Source organism: Oryctolagus cuniculus, chromosome 19 (assembly GCF_051225735.1).
Source record: "Oryctolagus cuniculus isolate XC-2025 breed Fujian yellow rabbit chromosome 19, ASM5122573v1, whole genome shotgun sequence".
In the NCBI taxonomy this organism is placed as follows: domain Eukaryota; kingdom Metazoa; phylum Chordata; class Mammalia; order Lagomorpha; family Leporidae; genus Oryctolagus; species Oryctolagus cuniculus.
This window is the reverse complement of record NC_142885.1, coordinates 68,147,062-68,165,317: the sequence shown is the minus strand read 5'-3', so window position 1 is coordinate 68,165,317 and position 18,256 is coordinate 68,147,062. Positions and strand designations below refer to the sequence as shown.

Below are 18,256 nucleotides of genomic sequence, written 5' to 3'. Positions count from 1 at the left end.
GGCAGAGTGACAGAGAGACAGAGAGAGAGCTTCCATTCACTTGTTCACTCCCTAAACGCTTGCAAAGCCAGAGCTGGGCCAGACTGAAGCCAGGAACCAAGAACTCCATCTTGGTCTCCCATGTGCGACAGGAACCCCAGTATTTGGGGCACTGTCTGCTGCCTTCCAGGTGTGTCAGCAGGAAGCTGGACTGTAGCCAGAGCAGCTGTAACTCAAATCAACACTCAGAGGATGTGGGCATCCCAAGTGGCCACTTAGCCTACTGTGCCACAAAACCTGCCCTCGCCACGAACTTTGTTTTAAAGATAAACAGTGCCTAGTTCTTTTAAAATGCTTATTTATTTTCATTTTGTTTGAAAGACAGAGATATAGAGATAGGTGGACACAGACAGAGAGCTCTCTTCCATCCAATGGTTCATTCCCCAGATGTCCACAATGGCCAGGCCACACTGAAGCCTGGAGCTCAATGCAGGACTCCCGTGGGGGTGGCAAGAACCCAAGTCCTTGAGCCATCACCTGCTACCTTCCAAGATGAGGTAAGCGGGAACCTGGTTCAGAGGCAGAGCTGGGACTCAAAGCCAGACACTTGGATACAGGATGTGAACATCCCATATCCAGATACCCAGCTGTCCATGAACTGCAGCAGATACCCAACTGTCCATGAACTCTTGGAAGTCCCCTTGTATTCTAAGACTAGTCATTCAACTGAAGAGAGACACTGTCCCCCACCTATCTGGAACATGACACCTAACTGTGGAATAAAAATCCAACTATTGCATAGGCTTGGTAAGTGCAAATAGAGCATGTTTAAGGTTCTCAAAAATGTTTACAACTGTTGCATTCTAAAATAAAACACACTGGGGCCAGCGCTGTGGTGTATAGGATGAGCTGCTGCCTGCAACGCTGGCATCCCACATGGGCTCTGGTTCGAATCCCATCTGCTCCACTTCCAATCCAACTCCCTACTAATGTGCCTAGGAAAGCAGTGGAAGATGGCCCGAGGGCTTGGACCCTTGTACCTGTATGGGAGACACAGCTGAAGCTCCTGGCCCCTGGCTTCGGCCTGGCCTGGCCCTGGGCATTGTGGTGATTCAGGGAGTGGACCAACAGATGGAAGATTTTTCTCTGTAACTCCAACTTTCAAATAAATAAACAAATACATCTTTTTTTTTTTTGACAGGCAGAGTGGACAGTGAGAGAGAGAGACAGAGAGAAAGGTCTTCCTTTTGCCGTTGGTTCACCCTCCAATGGCCGCCGCGGCTGGCGCGCTGCGGCCGGCGCACCGCGCTGATCCGATGGCAGGAGCCAGGAGCCAGGTGCTTTTCCTGGTCTCCCATGGGGTGCAGGGCCCAAGCACCTGGGCCATCCTCCACTGCACTCCCTGGCCACAGCAGAGGGCTGGCCTGGAAGAGGGGCAACCGGGACAGAATCCGGCGCCCCAACCGGGACTAGAACCCGGTGTGCCGGCGCCGCTAGGCGGAGGATTAGCCTAGTGAGCCGCGGCGCCGGCCCAACAAATACATCTTTTAAAATAAATAAATAAAGCCCGGCGGCGGCTGTCACACCTCGCATGAGAACAGGGCGGCTGTGAGCCTGCAGCGCCTTCGCCAGGCTGTGCTGAGTTCCATCAGTGACGGTGGCGCTCAGCGTTCACCCTCCCTGGGGGTGGATGTGTAGGCGCAGTGGGCAGAGAAAAGAAGCTGGAGGCGTTCAAATCTTTCTTGTCTGTGCCTGCGTTCACTTCTTTGTGAAGTTCTTGTCTGTGAAATGGTCCCAAGCCGTAGCAACACCGCTGACAAAGCCACTACAGAGCAGCATTGTCCCGGAATAGCTGCATAACTCAGCATGACTTGCGCGCTGTGTGGGCACACAGCTGGGCTCCGCACTCCGTGTCCGCCTTTGTTTCTCTGCTGAACACTGGCGCTCAGTGTGGATCCGGCGCCGCCGACTTTCACAGGAACTCAGCTGTTTTCCCTGCGCCCCTGGCCTTGTAGTTTTTCTTTAAAAAAACCCACTGGAGGCTGTGGCGGCCCCTTGCTTCCTCCGAGTCCGCTGGCGATGGCACCGGTGACCGACATGGGGCTCGTGGAACTGGCTGAGACGAACTTTCTAGATCCAGCTTAAATTTTGTTTTTTAAGATTTTAAATTTACTTATCTATTTATTTGAGAGGTGAAGTTACAGAGAGAGGGAGAGACAGAGAGAGATGCAGAGGCAAAGAGAGAGAGGTCTTCCACCCGCAGGTTCACCCCACAGATGGCCGCAATGGCCGGAGCTGGGCCGATCAGGAGCCAGGAGCTTCTTCCAGGTCTCCCACGTGGGTGCAGGGGCCCAAGCACTTGGCCATCTTCTGCTGCTTTCCCAGGACATTAGCAGGGAGCTGGATCGGAAGAGAAGCAGCCAGGACATGAACTGGCACTCATATTGGAAGCCGGTGCTGCAAGTGGAGGCTTAGCCTACTACACCACAACACCAGCCTCCCAAACTTTTTTTTTAGAAGAAATTAAACTTCCTTTCCTAAAATGTCTCCAATCAGGTGGATGGGCAGCTCCCTTCAAGTTCCTCCCGTGAGCTCCGCTTCTGCAGGGTGGGGATCCAGGGGCGGGGCTGTCTTCTTCCTTGGTGTGTTCTCTGTCCTTGGGGAGCAGAGTGGGACAGGCAGCCACACATCCAAAGTCGGTGGGCGTCCTCTGCATGCAGGGCCCCCGGCATGGGGGCGTCTCGTGGGTTCCAGGTCCTCTGTCTCTGGGCCAAAGGTCCGGGGGTCATGAGCCAGAGCTGCCAGGCCGGTCCCCCCCACCGCCCCGCCTCAGTCTCGCACCTGGAGAACAGACGTGGAGCAGGGGATGCGGGCGCCCAGCAATGGCCTGGCATAGCGTTTAGTGCTGGTGCAGTCTGGCCTGCGTTTGTGACTGTTTACCCTGTTGATGGCTTTCGTGAGACTCACATGTCACACACTGTGCATGCGTGAAGCTGAGGTCAAGCGTGAGTCGTGTATGCACGTGTGACCATCAGCACAGCTAAAGTAAGAAGTTTCTAACTTCCCCCAAAAGAAGCCCCACTCCAGGCCCGGCAGTCTCACCCCCTCCTCCGACACAGGCAGCCACGCACCCGCCTTCCATCTCGGGATCCGCCTGTGTGGACGTTCACTGGAATGCAGTCACGTGGTGTGTGGCCTTTTGGGTCTGGTTTCTCTCCGTATAATTGAAAGACACTTAACTGAGAAATGATTGACAGCTAAAAAGCTGAGTTTTTATATGCTCGTGTGTACACCTGTGAGAATGCTATCGTCTACCTTGTACTGTGTCTGAGAGGTCTTTAAAAAATTCTTGGAAAATATGCATCATGAAAGAAGTGAGGCACGGATTTCAAAAATTTTAAAAAATATTTATTTATTTGAAAGGCAGGGTAACGGGGAGAGAGATCTTCCACGTGCTGGCTCTTTTTCTAAATGGCTGCATCAGGCCGAAGCCAGGAACCAGGAGCTCATCTGGGTCTCCCACGGGGGCAGGGCCCACGTACTTGGGCCATCTTCTGCTGCTGTCCCAGGTGCATTAGCGGGAGCTGGGTGGGAAGCAGAGCAGCTGGGACTTGAACCAAACTGGCACTCGTATGAAATGCCGGCTGCCGGCGTCAAAGTGGTGGCTTAACCTGCAGAAAGCTTTGAAGTAAACTCGTTTGTTTCCTTGTTAGACAGAGACACAGAAGGGGGGGAGGTGGAGAGAGAGAGAACACGCAAAAGCGGTCTTGTCTGCTTGCTCACTTTCTTTTTATTTAAAAAAAATTTTTTTTTGACAGGCAGAGTGGACAGTGAGAGAGAGAGACAGAGAGAAAGGTCTTCCTTTGCCGTTGGTTCACCCTCCAATGGCCGCCTGGCCAGCGCACCGCGCTGATCCGATGGCAGGAGCCAGATGCTTCTCCTGGTCTCCCATGGGGTGCAGGGCCCAAGCACCTGGGCCATCCTCCACTGCACTCCCGGGCCACAGCAGAGAGCTGGCCTGGAAGAGGGGCAACCGGGACAGAATCTGGCGCCCCGACCGGGACTAGAACCCAGTGTGCTGGCGCCGCAAGGCAGAGGATTAGCCTAGTGAGCCGCGGCGCTGGCCTGCTTGCTCACTTTCTAAATGCCAGTGATGGCTGACTGGGCTGGGCTTAAGCTGGGAGCTAGGAACTCAATCCAGGCTTCCATGAGGATGTAGGAACTCAATGACCTGAGCCATCGCCTGCTGTCATCCACGGTCTATACTTAGCAGGAAGTGGGAGTCAGAAGCCACAGTGAGCAAGAGAGACCCTGCATCCGCTGACTCAGACCCCAAACGTGCGCTTTCCTGGTGTGCATGAGCAGGAAGCTTGGATTACTTTCCACGGCCAAGTGCTGCCTTTGAACACACCGCGTGTGGTTTGTTCATCCATCAGTTGATGGGCATGCGTGTCATTTCCAGTTTACGGCGCTTGTGAATGACACGGCTGTAAAACCGCACGCACACGTTTCTTCCCCACGCTCTGTGCTGCCCGTGGGGGCGGGTAGTCCGTGGGTCACGCAGGTTCTGCTTGAACAGACGTGTACATTCTATTGAACAGACTTGGACGGGGGCTCACCAGGGCCCATTCAGACAGGAACTCCTCAAAGCCACCCCGTGAGACAAGTGCTGTGGGCAGCTCCATTGCACAGATGAGGAGACTGAGGCACGGAAAAGATGTGCCGGTTACCCTGGGCCACAGAGCAGGCACGCGGGAGGCAGGGCTTGCGAACGCACCTTGCCCAGCAGGAGCTCTGCTGTTTCCCAAGCGGAGGAGACTCAAGCTCCTGCGGTGGCACCGGGGCTGGTGAGGGCCCCCTGGGGCAGCTGGCATTGGGACTGTGTCCAGGGTGCCTGGACCCCATAGTCCCCCACCAAAGCGAGAACCAGCCAGAAGCCACAGACCCAGGGACGCGTGGTGAGCGCTGCCCTGGGGGCCAGCCCACGGAGCAGCTCAGAGGCTGTTCCCGTCCCCGCGGCTAAAGAGGAAGCCGAGGCATAGATAGGCTACGCGGCCGGGTCTCCTGGAGTCTGCTGGAGCGGCCGGGACGACGCAGCACAGCCCGGTGGCTTAGGAGAGCAGAAATATCTCTTCCCACAGTGTGAAGGCTGGAAGTCTGAGCTCGAGGTGTGGGCAGAGCCTCCTCCCCCAAATGGAGGCTCTGTCTCCAGCTCTTGGGAGTTTCTAGGCTGGTGGGCGGGGCCACACCAGTGCTGCAGGGTGCACTTGGTCTGCAGATCTCCTTTGTCTTACATTTTTATTTTTATTAAATGTATTTATTGGCTGGTGCCGCAGCTCGTTAGGCTAATCCTCCACCTGCAGTGCCGGCACCCTGGGTTCTAGTCCCGGTCGGGCTGCTGGATTCTGTCCCGGTTGCTCCTCTTCCAGTCCAGCTCTCTGCTGTGGCCCAGGAAGGCAGTGGAGGATGGCCCAAGTGCTTGGGCCCTGCACCCACATGGGAGACCAGGAGGAAGCACCTGGCTCCTGGCTTCGGATCAGCACAGCTCTGGCCGTTACGGCTATGTGGGGAGTGAACCAACAGAAGGAAGACCTTTCTCTCTGTCTCTCTCTCTGTCATTGTCTGTAACTCTGTCAAATAAATAATTAAAAAATATTTTAAAAAATGTATTTATTTGAAAGGTAGAGTGACAGAGAGCAAGAGGGGTCTTCCATTTGCTGGTTCACTTTCCACGTGGCTGGGATAAGCAGGGCTGGGCAGGGAGAAGCCAGCAGCCAGGAACTCCATCCAGGTCTCCCACATGAGGGGCAGGGACTCCAGGACGTGGGCCATTTTCAGCTGCGTTCTCTGGCAGATTAGGAGGCAGCTGAGTCGGAAGCAGAGCAGCCAGGACCGGGACGGTGCTCCCGTATCGGATGGCGGTGTCCTCAGCAGTGGACTGACCCGCTGTTCCACGATGCTGGCCCCTCAAACCTCCCTTTTTCATAAGGACCTGTAGCAGCCTCATTTTAGCTCCCTGCCCTCTGTGAAGGATCTATCTCCCAGTCAGGTCCTGCGCACAGGCACCTGGGAAGTGAGAACTCCCACACACCTGCTTTAGGGATTATAATTCAGCTTGCACCACTCAGTAAGGGGCAGAGCTGGGGTGGGAATTTCAGTCTGATCCTGCAGGCTGAGCTCCGGGCCAGAGGCTCCGGATTCTGGCTGCGACATTCGGAGTCTAGTTTTAGGAATGACCTGGCCACTGTCCCTTGAGCCCTGGGGGCTCCAGAGCCTCGAGCCTTCAGGTCACCTCTGTGCACCGGGAGAGGGACAGTGGCTCCGAGTGGAACTGCCCAGGCTGGAGCCTTGTCCCATGGAAGGAGGGTGAGTGAGGGGAGGTTCTGCACCACAGTTAGCTGATGAAATATTTAAAGGCCTGGCCAGTCCTTGTTGAGAAACAGCTCATAATGTAGCAGGTAGATTCATAATAAGGAGCACCTGGTGCAGGTAAAGCCTCGAAGCCCAGGCCAGAGCAGTTGCAGGCAGGGCTGTTGTTAGGGACGTGGTTTTCACACAGCGGCTGGGGCCTCATTCAGATGCGTTTAAATTGGTTCCCAGGAGACCAGGCGGAGCTGGTTGCTAACAGACAAAGGCAGTGTTGTCTGTCTCGAACCTGAGTGGTTTGGGTTGTGAGCTGGAGCTGATGCTGGGCCTGCCAAAGGGACCTTTGGATTCCCACACGCGCTTAGTGAGCGTCTTCCGCGTGCCAAGAGCTGTGCCAGGGACAGGGGCTACGAAACAGTGGATTCCTAGCACCGTTGGAAATGCATTGTTATTCTGTTAACTCGATTGCTTACCTGTTTATGTAGAATTTGCTTGTTTGCTTGTTTATGTAGGTCTTTTGTTTTAAAGTAAGTGCCAGGAAGGTCGGGTGTGTCTGTCTTATCTGTCTGATTTTTTTAAAAAAGATTATTTATTTAGTTGAAAAGTACAATTACAGAGAGGCAGTGGCAGCAGCAGAGGCAAAGAGAGAAAGGTTTTCCATCTGCTGGTTCACTCTGCAAATGGCCACAATGGCTAGAGCTGGGTCAATCCGGAGCCAGGAGCTTCTTCCAAGTCTCCCACCTGGGTGCAGGGGCGCAAGGACTTGGGCCATCTTCCACTGCTTTCCCAGGCCATAGCAGAGAGCTGGATCAGAAGTGGAGCAGCTGGGATTCCATCTGGTGGTCATATGAGATGCTGGCACTGCAGGCGGCAGCTTTACCTGCTACACCATAGCGCCAGCCCCCTCCCCTTTTTTTCAAGATTTATTTATTTGAGAGGCAGAGACAGAAGTCTTCCATCTGCTGGGGCTGGGCCAGGGACCAGGAGGGACTTGGGAAGGGCTTGGCCTGTCCCAGCCAGGACTTAGGGAGGTTTTAAGAAGGGGAGTGATGTGATCAGAACTGGGGTTTGGGTGCCTCCCCAGTGGCTGGCTGGAGCGTGGAAGGGCGGCTTCCCCGGGGAGGCAGGTGCACTCCAGATAACTTGGAGATCTAAAGCAGTGTTCCATGCTCAGCAGGGTCCTGGTGCACCGTGGCCGTCCCAGCCCTGCTCCTGGAGATGGAGCAGGTTCACAGGCAGGTGCGGGGGATGGTGGCAGAGGCTGGTACATCCTGGCAGGGCCAGAGCCGCCAGGCAGCCCATGCTGTGTCCTGACGTGAAGGAGACAGTGTCCACCTGCAGAACCAGGAACGGGTAACTCCCCACTGCTGCAGCCACAGGACTGGGCACCTGTTCACAACAGGTGAAGCCACCCCTCTCCACCTCGTTCTGTCCATTCATTGGCCAACAGCAGTGACGCACCCTAATGTAAGAACAGAGGGGAGACACTGCCCAGTAAGGGCCTTCTAGAACCTGGCCCCCTGCAAGTGGGGCAGACAGGCATGGCCCCTCCCTGCGAGACTGGGGACACTTGTTCTTACTCAACCATGCTGTTCAGGTATATATATATATAGATGCGTCCGTTTCCTGTTTTCTTTGGCCAGCACCTATGTATTCCTCCCCTCCCTCCCTCCCTCCCTTCCCGCCATTGAGGCTGATGGTTTATAATGTCCTAGTGTTGTACAGAGGCCCAGGGGGTTCAGTGCTGAACAAAGCCCACGCAGACCGTGGCATCGAGACTTCAGACACACAGGTGTGGCGTCCTGCCTCCCAGGTGGTACTAGAGGTCACCCAGGATCCTGTTCACTGACTTTCTTCTGCGGTCCAGTGCGTGCAACAGAAGACATCGTTCTGACCCCTGTGAGCGTCACCACTGTCATGCGTGCTGCACCGTCTTCCGTCTCTGGAACCCTTCACCTGCCCAGACGGAAACCCGGAACCCCTTCAGCACTGCGGCCCCGCTCCTGGTGGCCCCTGCTTTACTGCAGAGGGGGCCGTTCTAGGAACAGAAGTGGGATGACGGACGCAGTACTTGCCCCTGTGTCTGGCGTCTGTCACGCAGCACAGTTCTCAAGGTTCCTCTGCACTGTGGCCTGGATCCGTGCCTTACAGCTGCTGAGGCTGAGTCATACCCCCTTGTGTGCCTGGTGGCCTTGGCTTCACCCAGTAGCCCACCCATGGACTCCTGGGCTGTCGGTCCTGCGAATAACGTTGCTGTCAGCACTCAAGTGCAGATGACCGCTCAGAGCCCTGCGCTACCAGAGTGGACATTTAACCCAGCACCTACAGGAGTGCCTGGGTTCGAGGCCCAGCTCCAGCTCTTGACTCCCGCTTCTTGTCCTCCTAGACCGTGGGAGGCGGCAGGTGATGGCTCAGGTATCCGGGTTCTTGCCGCCCATGTGGGAGGCCTGGATTGAGCTCCTGACTCCAAGCTTCCTTGTGGGCATTTGGGGAATGAACCAGGGTGTGGGAGCTCTCCCTGTCTCTCTGGCTCTTAGGCCAAAAAGAAGAGAGCGGCTCTGTGGTGTTTGGTTTTGTGCTGAAGCCTCATGCTCATCCTCTCCCTTCAGTCTTTACAGCAACCCTGACCAGGTGGGCCTCCTCTTCCCCCACCTCCCCCTCCTCTTCCACTTCCCCCTCCTCCCCCTCCTCCTCCACTTCCGCTTCCTCTCCCTCCTCCTCCCCTCTTCTCCCTCCTCCTCCCCTCTTCTCCCTCCTCCTCCCCTCCTCTCCCTTCTCTTCCCCCTCCTCCCCTCTTCTCCCTCCTCCTCCCCCTCCTCCTTTCCCTCCTCCCCCTCCTCCTCCACTTCCGCTTCCTCTCCCTCCTCCTCCCCTCTTCTCCCTCCTCTTCCCCTCCTCTCCTTCCTTCTCCTCCCCCTCCTCTCCCTCCTCCCCTCTTCTCCCTCCTCCTCCCCCTCCTCCTTTCCCTCCTCCCCCTCCTCTCCTTCCTCCTCTTCCCTCTCCTCCCCTCCTCCCCCTCCTCCTCTTCCACCTCCTCCCCTCCTTCCCCTCCTCCTCCTCTTCCCCCTCCTCCTCTCCTTCCCCTCCTCCACCTCTTCTCCCTCCTCCCCCTCCCCTTTGCAGAGGAGACAGCCTCAGAGAGGTTGAGTCAAGGTTACACGGCTGACAAGTGGCAGAGGTGGGGTTTGAACCTTGGGCTGTGTCTCTGCTGCCCCCTCCCCTCCCATCCCACATGGGTGTCTGACTGTAGAGCAAGCTCTGAGCCTGTGCCTCCATCTCCCGTGTCACTCAGGCCAGCCCTGGCCAGAGCAGTGCAGGTTTTCATCCTCAGGGTTTGTAGGTTGTCGGCAGCTTCTGAAATGGTGTCCCCTGGTGCTACCTGGCCAGCTCCCCTGCATCGGCTGGGGCGGCACTTCCCCCAACAGGTGTGTGTGTTGGGGCATCTACCAATTACTCAGACAGGAAAAGGAATGAGGTGCCCCACACACGACCACACGGACGAGCCTCACAATGGAGAAGCGGACACAACCGCTGTGTGAATGGGATTGTGGGACTGTGTCTTGTGCAATTCCACGACCTGTCTAGAGCTGGGGAAGCCACGGACACTCCTTGAGTGTCTGTCGAGGGTTGAGGATGTGCTAGGCATTTGCATCACTCTGGGGGTGTGGGGTGCTGGGGGCTGATGAGTTCACTGAGCGCTGGCTAGGGGGTTCAGGATTACTCCGCAGGTGAGCGAGCCGAAGCCCTGTGCCCCCGGCCACCCTGCCCGGAGGTGGCACGGCTGGTCGGGATCCTCGGCTGAGCCTGGAGGTGGCACGGGTGGTCGGGATCCTCGGCTGAGCCTGGAGGTGGCACGGCTGGTCGGGATCCTTACCCTTGGCTGAGCAGCTCCAGCCTCGTCTCTCCACATGCTGAGTGTATCCACACGCAGTCTGCAAGACAAGGGCCCCCGAGGCAGCCAGCTGGGCCCTGCAGGGACAGGTGCTGGGCCTTGGAGCAGCTACCTCTAAGAGCGGCGGGCGTGGGTGTCCTCTCCAGCCACCTGGAGGAAGGGCTGTGACTGAATCCTTCTGCTGCCTGGTGTCCCTGAGATGGCCAGAGCGTGTGTCTGTTCAGAGGGGAGAGGCTCTGGCCGTCCGTGGGGCCAGGGGCCAGCAGCCGAGGCTCCTGGGAACTAAGCAGCCGTGTGAGCTGGCCTCCAGCACTGGCAGGACCCTCTGAGCTGTCTGATCTTGCAGACCCTGAAGTGAAGTGGCAGGGCCTGTGGGTCTCAAGACGAGTGACTTGACCCCTTGGTCCAGCGTGGAAGAGGAACGGAACCATCTTCCTTGGCTTGTGGGAAGCACTTGGAGGAAGTCCAGGGCCCACGGGAACCCACTGGCAGCGTCAGTCATTCCTGTTACCATGGTGATGACCATGCTTGGGCAGCTGAACATGTGCCTCCTCTTGGTACCCGTCCGGCACCTGTGGGTCACATGGGTCACTGCCTGCTATGGACAGTCACCTGGGGCAGGCTGGAGGCCATCCTGGGGTCTGGGGGGGGGAATTGGGCTCGTCCCTGGGGAGCCCTGGGCTTGTCCTGTGTCCTCTGTGCTGGCAGCAGGAGGACCAGGTTGGGGGCAGCAGAGGGAACGCGGGGCCCTCGTCCCCCATCCCCTTCCCCACGCCAGTCCTCACTCCGCCAGGCCCCTGCCACGTGGGTTTCAGGCCAGGATGAGCTGATGTTGATGTCACACATCCTCTTGCGCCGGGCAGCTGGCTGGGGGCTGTGGGCTGGACACCCTCCTGGCGGCTCTGAGCTGGGGGATTTCCTCAGTGCTGAGGCCCTCCGGACACGTGGCTGTGGGTGGGAGCAGCGCCGGCAACACAGAGAGGGGGAAGCCGTGCCGAGTGCCTGGCGGCTCTGCCTGTTATCTGTCTGGGGTGCCCTCACAAGAGGTTTGGGGCAGGAAGTGAGCCCCAGAAGCCTGTGCCCTTGACCGGCTGTGTGGGCTGAGCCCATGGCCTGGCAGCCCTGGTCGTGGTGCTCTTTGGGCCAGCGGCAAGCGACATTATTTGCTTCTTTGTTGGTTGGCATTTCTGTTCGCCCCGAGGACGAGGCCGGGGCAGGTGTCAGGCTACTGTCCGTGCACGCCCAGGCCCTCTGCTGCGTGTGCAGACAAGTCTGTGGCGAAGCACGAGAAATGCCGTCGGGAAATGACTGGGTTAGCAGGGGGGTGGGGAGGGTGTCCCAGCCCCCAGGGGCAGTGCACGGAACCCCCTAAGATGCCCCAGAGACTCATGTCTCCGGCTCTCGTCAAGCACATTGATTAGCACCCAAAACACCCGGGACAGGGGCAGTTGATGAGTTCTAAAAACAGCACGGCTGATGTGGCTGCAGCAGGGCAGGTGGGCACAGGAAGAAGTGTGGGGCATGTGTGGGCTTGAAGGCCTGTTCTGAGTACATCCAGGGACGAGGAGAGAGACGAGACCTGTCAGGAGGGAGGGGCTGGTTCAGGGGTGGTGTGGCCTGGCTGATCTTGAAGGCCTGAGAGTCAGACAAGGAGGTATGACTGCACGGGCTGGGGCGGGGCAGCGCCTGGCTCTGTCCCTGGACTGCTGATCAAGCGGTTCCTGGAGGCTGCTGGGGTCCCAGGCGGGGTTCACCATCTCATGCTGTGAGCCCGGTGAGCCTCTCCGGGCTCCAGTGGAGGGCTACACGAAGCAGGCACAGCTGGGGAAGAGCCGTGCAGACTCCCCGTGCCAACTGCGTCGGCAACACCCTCACCAGGACCTGTGAGGCAGGAACTCTATCGCCCCATTTTACAGAGGGGCAAACTGAGGCCCAGGCAAGTGAAAAAGTGGCAGAATCTTTCCAGATGCTCCAAATACAGGCAGCTTCCCAAAAGTGGAGCCCAAGCAGCCTCCACCCCCCGCCCCCAGCACCTGGTGGGTGTGCAGGAAGGGCTGGGGGGGAGGGGCCAGCGTCTGAGTCCCATTGTCTGTGGACTAGAACTGCAGGGCTCTGATCTGCACAGCTGGGGGTGGGCCACCCGGCCTGCTGCATCCAGGCTTAGAGAAGGGAGGGGCTTCAAGCAGGCTTCCCCTTGGCTCTCACTGGGCTCCGGTGCTTTGCTGTGCTTTCCTTTGAGGTCCAGGGCGGTCCAGCTCCTGGCCCAGACCCTGGAAGCCCCAGTGGGGAGAATTCTCCTGGGGGGAGGGCTCCCAAATCTGCCTCTGGGGTGCCCCTCAGAGCCACCAGCTGGGGAGACTGGTGGGCAGCAGCTCTGTCCTCCTGACCTGGGCTGGCCTTTTGGGCCTGGGGTGACACCAGGGCCCCCTGGGCACCTGTCCATGTCTTCCTGCCCCTCCCCTGGGTGTCACCTCCCCTCTGGGAGCTGGGAGGAGGTGTCCTTGGATGCCCACACTATTTTTGGAGCTTGCGTAGATCCCGGTTCCCGGGGATGTGGGCTGTGACAGGTTCCAAAAGCAGACTCCACTTAGACATGTGCCCCCCCCCCAGCTCTGCACCAGGCCCACCAGAGCTGAGCACCGACCCTCACCACCATGGGCTTAGGGGACCCCCAGGGACCCTCACCCAGCCCTGTACTCTGCCTAGGAGGACCCCTGTCCCAGCAGAAGGAAGCAGTCCCCACAGCTCACCTAGGGTGGCCCCGGGGACAGCCAGGCTCAAGCCAACTTGGCCTGGGACTCTGGCCTTGAGCCCTGGGCCACCCCTTCTAAAGGGCACAGTGTCACTCTAAGGCCTCCTGTGCTTGGCAATAAAGCCTGCAGGAGACACAGGGAGAAGCCCGGGGACACAGATCCCGGCTGCCCCTTCTCACGGAGCCAGGCGCCCTGTTCCAGGTTACACAGCTCCGAAGGACCAGGGCTGGGGTCTGCATCCTGGCCAGGGAGGAACGCTGCTGAGTGTGTGTGTGCACACATGCACTTCCAGTACAATCTAACAAATACACCCGCGTGTGAAACCCGTGCCCCAGGCAGGGCCACATGGGGCACACTGTATCTACATACACAATGAGCTCACAGACCTGTATTTATACATGTGATACGTACATCTACTCATATCACACACACATATACGAACACATATCCACATGCATCTTATGCACACAGTGCATGTATTTTTGGCATATTACATGTATATGTGACACATGTATGTGTTGTGCACACATGTAAACATGTGCCTATGTGCATATATATAACACGGAGAAGGACACCTTTTTTTAAGATTTATTTGAAAGTCAGTTACAGAGAGAGAGAGAAACAGATCTTTCATCCACTGGTTCACTCCCCAGATAGCCACAATAGCCAGTACTGGTGCAGGCTGAAGCCAGGAGCCAGGATCTCCATCTGGGTCTCCCACGTGGGTGCAGCGGCCCAAACATTTGGGCCTTCTTCCACTGCTTTCTCAGGCACATTAGCAGGGAGCTGGATCGGAAGTGGAGCAGCCAGGACATGAACAGGTGCCCGTATGGGACGCTGGCACTGCAGGTGACAGCTTTATCCACTACTCCACAGTGCGGGCCCCGTAGGGCATCTTTTTAAACTGCCAGGCCAAATGCCTGCCCCACAGCCTGCTTAGTAAACAGCTTTATTGAGAGACAATGCTTATAATGTCCGACTCTCCCACGTGGGTGTGCAGCCCCGGTGCAACCGTCTCCACCATTCTCTTGAATCAACTGGACCGTGCTCATTAACCCCAGCCCTCTTAGTCCTCAGCACCCCGCACCCCAGGAGTTTGCTTCCTCTGCCCCTGCTGGACACTTCACAGACCAGGACTCCCAGTCTGTGGTCCCGGCCCAGCTTCTGCCACGGTGCTCCCAGCGTCCCAGGCGCCAGTGGGCTGTAGCCAACCTCGCTGTTTCCTTCCTGTGCCAGCACCAGGGTCAGTCCATGCAGTGGATGGACAGTTGGCTGTTTCCACTTTCCCGCTGATATGAGCGAGTCCTGGGCCCGCACCTGGGGACCGAACTGCGGGGTCCCGCGGTGGCCACTCCTGGAGCTGAGGGGTGGCCATGTGACTTTCCAAAGCCACTGCAGCCCGTGGCTCTCCCACCTGAGATTATGCGAGTTGGATTTTTCTGTGCCCTCGCCAGCACTTGGTGCTGCTTGACCCTCCCAGGGGGAAAACGCCAGGGGACAGGCGAAAGGCTCCGGCCCCGGCATCCCGGCTCTCAGAGCTGTCCGCTGCCGTCCTGTCTCGGGCCCTTTGGCCTCACTCTCCCCCTTCCCCCCACCCCGCAGGCCTACGAGAAGCGCTTCCCCACCTGCCCGCAGATCCCCGTCTTCCTGGGCAGCGAGGTTCTACGCGAGTCCCACAGCGTCGACGGCGCGGTGCACGTGGTGGAGCGGAGCTGCCGGCTGCGCGTGGACGCCCCGCGCCTGCTGCGGAAGGTGGGCGACGGGGGCCGGGGCTGGGGCGGGGCCGCCCGTGAGACTCGCGCCCCCATCACGCGCGTCCTCCCCGGCCCTGCCTGCAGATCGCAGGCGTAGAGCACGTGGTCTTCGTGCAGAGGAACGTGCTGAACTGGAGGGAGCGGTCTCTCCTCATCGAGGCGCACAACGAGACGTTCGCCAGCCGCGTGGTGGTCCAGGAGAACTGCAGCTACACGGTGCGCCGCGTCCACCCGCGCCTGCCGCGTCCACCCGCGCCGCGCACCTGAGCCCTCCTCGCAGCGCCCACCTGCGCCCTCCCCGCCAGCCTCGCCCGTCCACCTGCTCCCGCCCCGCCAGCCTTCACTGCGCACCTGAACCCGCTTCGCCAGCCTCGCCTGCCCGCCTGCGCCCCGCACACCTGCACTGCGCACCTGAACCCGCCCCACCAGCCTGGCCCGCCCGCCTGCCCACTCCCCCGCCTGCGCCTCCCGCCTGTCCTCTCCTATAGGGCCTGGCCGCAGAAGCCTCAGGGTGCGCAGTTGAGTTTGCGGCTTTTTCGCATGTGGTTGTGCTTCAAACACTGGACTGTGTGTTGTTTATCTGAAATTCAGCCGTGAGTGGATGTCCTATGTCTTATCTGCTGAGCCTGCAACTCTGTCTCCCTCTCCCTTTTCCATCTCTCCTTTCCTTCCTCTTTCCTCGTCTGTAAAACGGATTACTGCGTCGGTTGTGCTGAGGCCTGAGACCAGTCCATCCTACCTGTTCTCTCCCTACTGTGTGCCAGGCGCCCTGCTAAGCGCCATCCCCCCCAGCTGGGGCGCCGCCTGCCCATCCCCCGCTCTGGGAGAGCCTCCACCTCGAAGGAAGACAAGGAGGATAGAAAACAGATCCGTGCACACCCCTTGGGCAGGCTGGGAGAGGAGGGAGAGGCGGGGTCTCAGTCTCCGGCCCCCTTGGAAGCCGCAGGCAGGGCTGCGGGCACACAGTTCTGGGTGGAAACAGCGCTGGTGGACTTGGGTCTGCGTTTGCTGTGGATAGAGCAGTCCGCCCAACTCCTTGCCCAGTGACTCGGGCCAGCGCTTCCTCCTCCCTCGGGGCACATCCTCTGTTTTGGGAGAATTCTGGGATCCTGGGAAGATCCCGTGATGCCCTTGGTACAGCCCTTAGCACATGCTGGATCTCACGTGGTGGCTCCGTAGTGGTCACTCCAGCGTGGTCATGGACTCTGAGCCTCTGCCAAGCCTTCCCCCATGAAGAGAGCTGCCTGGTTCACCCTCGGGTTCTGGCACTTAGCCTGGTGCTGCATATACAGCTAGCGTCCAGTGGGGCCAGGGAGGCACGGACAGCGGCTGGGTGCACCCCTCCACTGAGGCTGCTGGGGGAATGTGGGTTCCCTGGCCCCAGACAGAAGTGTCCAGGGCCCGGTCCACGGATCTGTATAGTTAATGCACTCCCTGGATAAAGGTTTATTTATTTTTAACAATTTGTTTATTTACTAGAAAGGCAGAATTTGAAAGAGAGAGGTCTTCCATCTTCTGGTTCAATCCCCAAATGGCCACAATGGCTGGGGCTGGGCCAGGCCCACGCCAGGAGCCAGGAGCTTCATCCAGGTCCCCCACGTGGGTGCAGGCCCCAAGCACTTGGGCCATCTTTTGCTGCTCTACCAGGTGCAGCAGCAGGGAGCTGGACTGGAAGTGGAGCAGCCGCCCATATGGGATGCCAGCATTGTAGGCATCAGTTCTACTGCTCTGCCACAGCGCCGGCCCCATTCCTGGCAGATTAGATGTTGCCTGCTCCTTTGGTCAGGACTGCCCTGGTTCTGCTGCCCCCTCTGGTGTGGCCCAGGTCCCCAGGAGCGCATCAGGGGAGGGTACGTCCCCCGCACCCCCCCCCCCGCCATGCCTGTCGAGGCCTTGGCATTGCCTGTGCCCGGATTTCAGGTCCACCCCGAGAATGAAGACTGGACCTGCTTCGAGCAGTGCGCCTCGCTGGACATCCGGTCCTTCTTTGGTTTTGAGAATGCCCTGGAGAAACTGGCCATGAAGCAGTACACTGCCAACGTCACCAGGGTAAAGCTTGGGTTAGGGTTTTGGGGGTCAGAGTTCATCACAGGAGGAGGTGCACAGATCCGCTGTGCCACCTGACAACCCAACCCTTGTGATGACCATGGGCAAGATCCCCAGTTTCCTGGGCCGTAGTCTCCTCCCCTCTATTCGAGGGATGACCACGTGAGATGGGGCTGGGGGCTGTGAGCCCAGTGACAGAGGACGCACATTCTGCTGTGCCGTCCAGACCTCAGAGCCCTGAAATGCAGTTCACCATCTCTTCTGTTTCACGTGCTGTCAGCAGAGCTCACCATGGGGCTGGGTTTCGTCCTGCCTTTTGTACCAAGTCTTGGGAATGGGTGGCTCATTCCACCCATACCAGCCACACCCAGCCAGTTGTCAGGCTGGGCCAGAGCTGGCCGGAGCACCCCTGCACCTGTGGTGACGCCACTGTCCCACCAGGCTGATGCGTCTGCGTCTCTCCGGCTTGCAGGGCAAGGAGGTGATTGAGCACTACCTGCATGAGCTCATCGCCCAGGGCACCTCTCACATCCCCCGATGGACGCCTGCCCTGGTCTGCGAGCCGGACACCCCCAGCCAGCCTGGCCCACAAGACCCTGGTACCCAAGAGGCTGGTGGGCCCAGCGTTGCCCCGCCCCCCGCTCCAGAGACTGTGGGTGCTGATGGTAGGTATTGCAGCCAGGGCCAGCTGGGCAGGCTCACACCCTTGAGGGTGCCATGGTCTGGGGGAGCTGCAGGCCAATACTACAGGGCCCCTGGGGGAGGCACCGGGGCTCGGAATGGCTCTGCCTCCTCCCTCCCAGCCCCTTGTCCCCCTGCATTCTGGCCCTGGAGCGACTGGTTTATTTCTAGATCAGGAATTGAGCTTGCGAGGCTTGGCACTGCCTTCTCTCTGCTTCTATTACTATTTTTAATGATGTGACTAATGCGTGGTCACGGCAGGGAAAAATTCAAACCGCTTGGAAAATGCAAGTCAGTGGTAGGTCCCTTGCTCTCCCTGGGTGCCAGTGGTTGGGTTTCTATTTCCTGAAGCTGGCTAGGTGTATACACAGCATGCCTGTGTGTGCACACACACGTGCACATGACGCATGCATGTCTCACACTGAGCGGAGAGCACGTGCCGGCTGTCTGTGACTCCTTGCACTTTCTCACTCCAGCAGCTTTCTGTGTGTATCCATGTTTGTGCCTTTTAATCCTTCCTAGTATGTGGTTGCACCATAGCTAGTTTATTCATAAATGATTTTTAATTAGTCTATTTAGGTAGTTCTCGTGGATGGACATGTAGGCTGTTTCAGATTCAAAAAACACGAATAACGTGGTATGTCTTTGTACTCAAGGGCTTTTTTTTTCAAATGTTTAGGAGTATGTGCAAGTGTGAAATTCTCAGAATGGAATTGTGGGCCGAAGGTCCCCACCTCAGTTTTGGTAGCTACCCCGACCAGGCCTCCGAGAGGTTGTCCTAACCA

At 58.2% G+C, this 18,256-nt stretch overlaps 1 protein-coding gene across 3 annotated transcripts in view; it reads left to right on the top strand.

Moving 5' to 3' along the window:
• Positions 1 to 18,256, top strand: part of SEC14L5 (SEC14 like lipid binding 5) — a 38,359-nt gene that overhangs the window by 3,961 nt on the left and 16,142 nt on the right. For 2 of the 3 annotated variants that reach the window (XM_051836303.3, XM_089321268.1), the window contains exons 3-6: positions 14,593 to 14,742; positions 14,829 to 14,960; positions 16,665 to 16,793; positions 17,263 to 17,455. In XM_051836303.3, coding sequence (XP_051692263.3) covers positions 14,593 to 14,742; positions 14,829 to 14,960; positions 16,665 to 16,793; positions 17,263 to 17,455 — 604 coding nt within the window. The remainder of the gene's footprint in view (positions 1 to 14,592; positions 14,743 to 14,828; positions 14,961 to 16,664; positions 16,794 to 17,262; positions 17,456 to 18,256) is intronic. The other variant, XM_089321269.1, reaches the window with a different exon arrangement.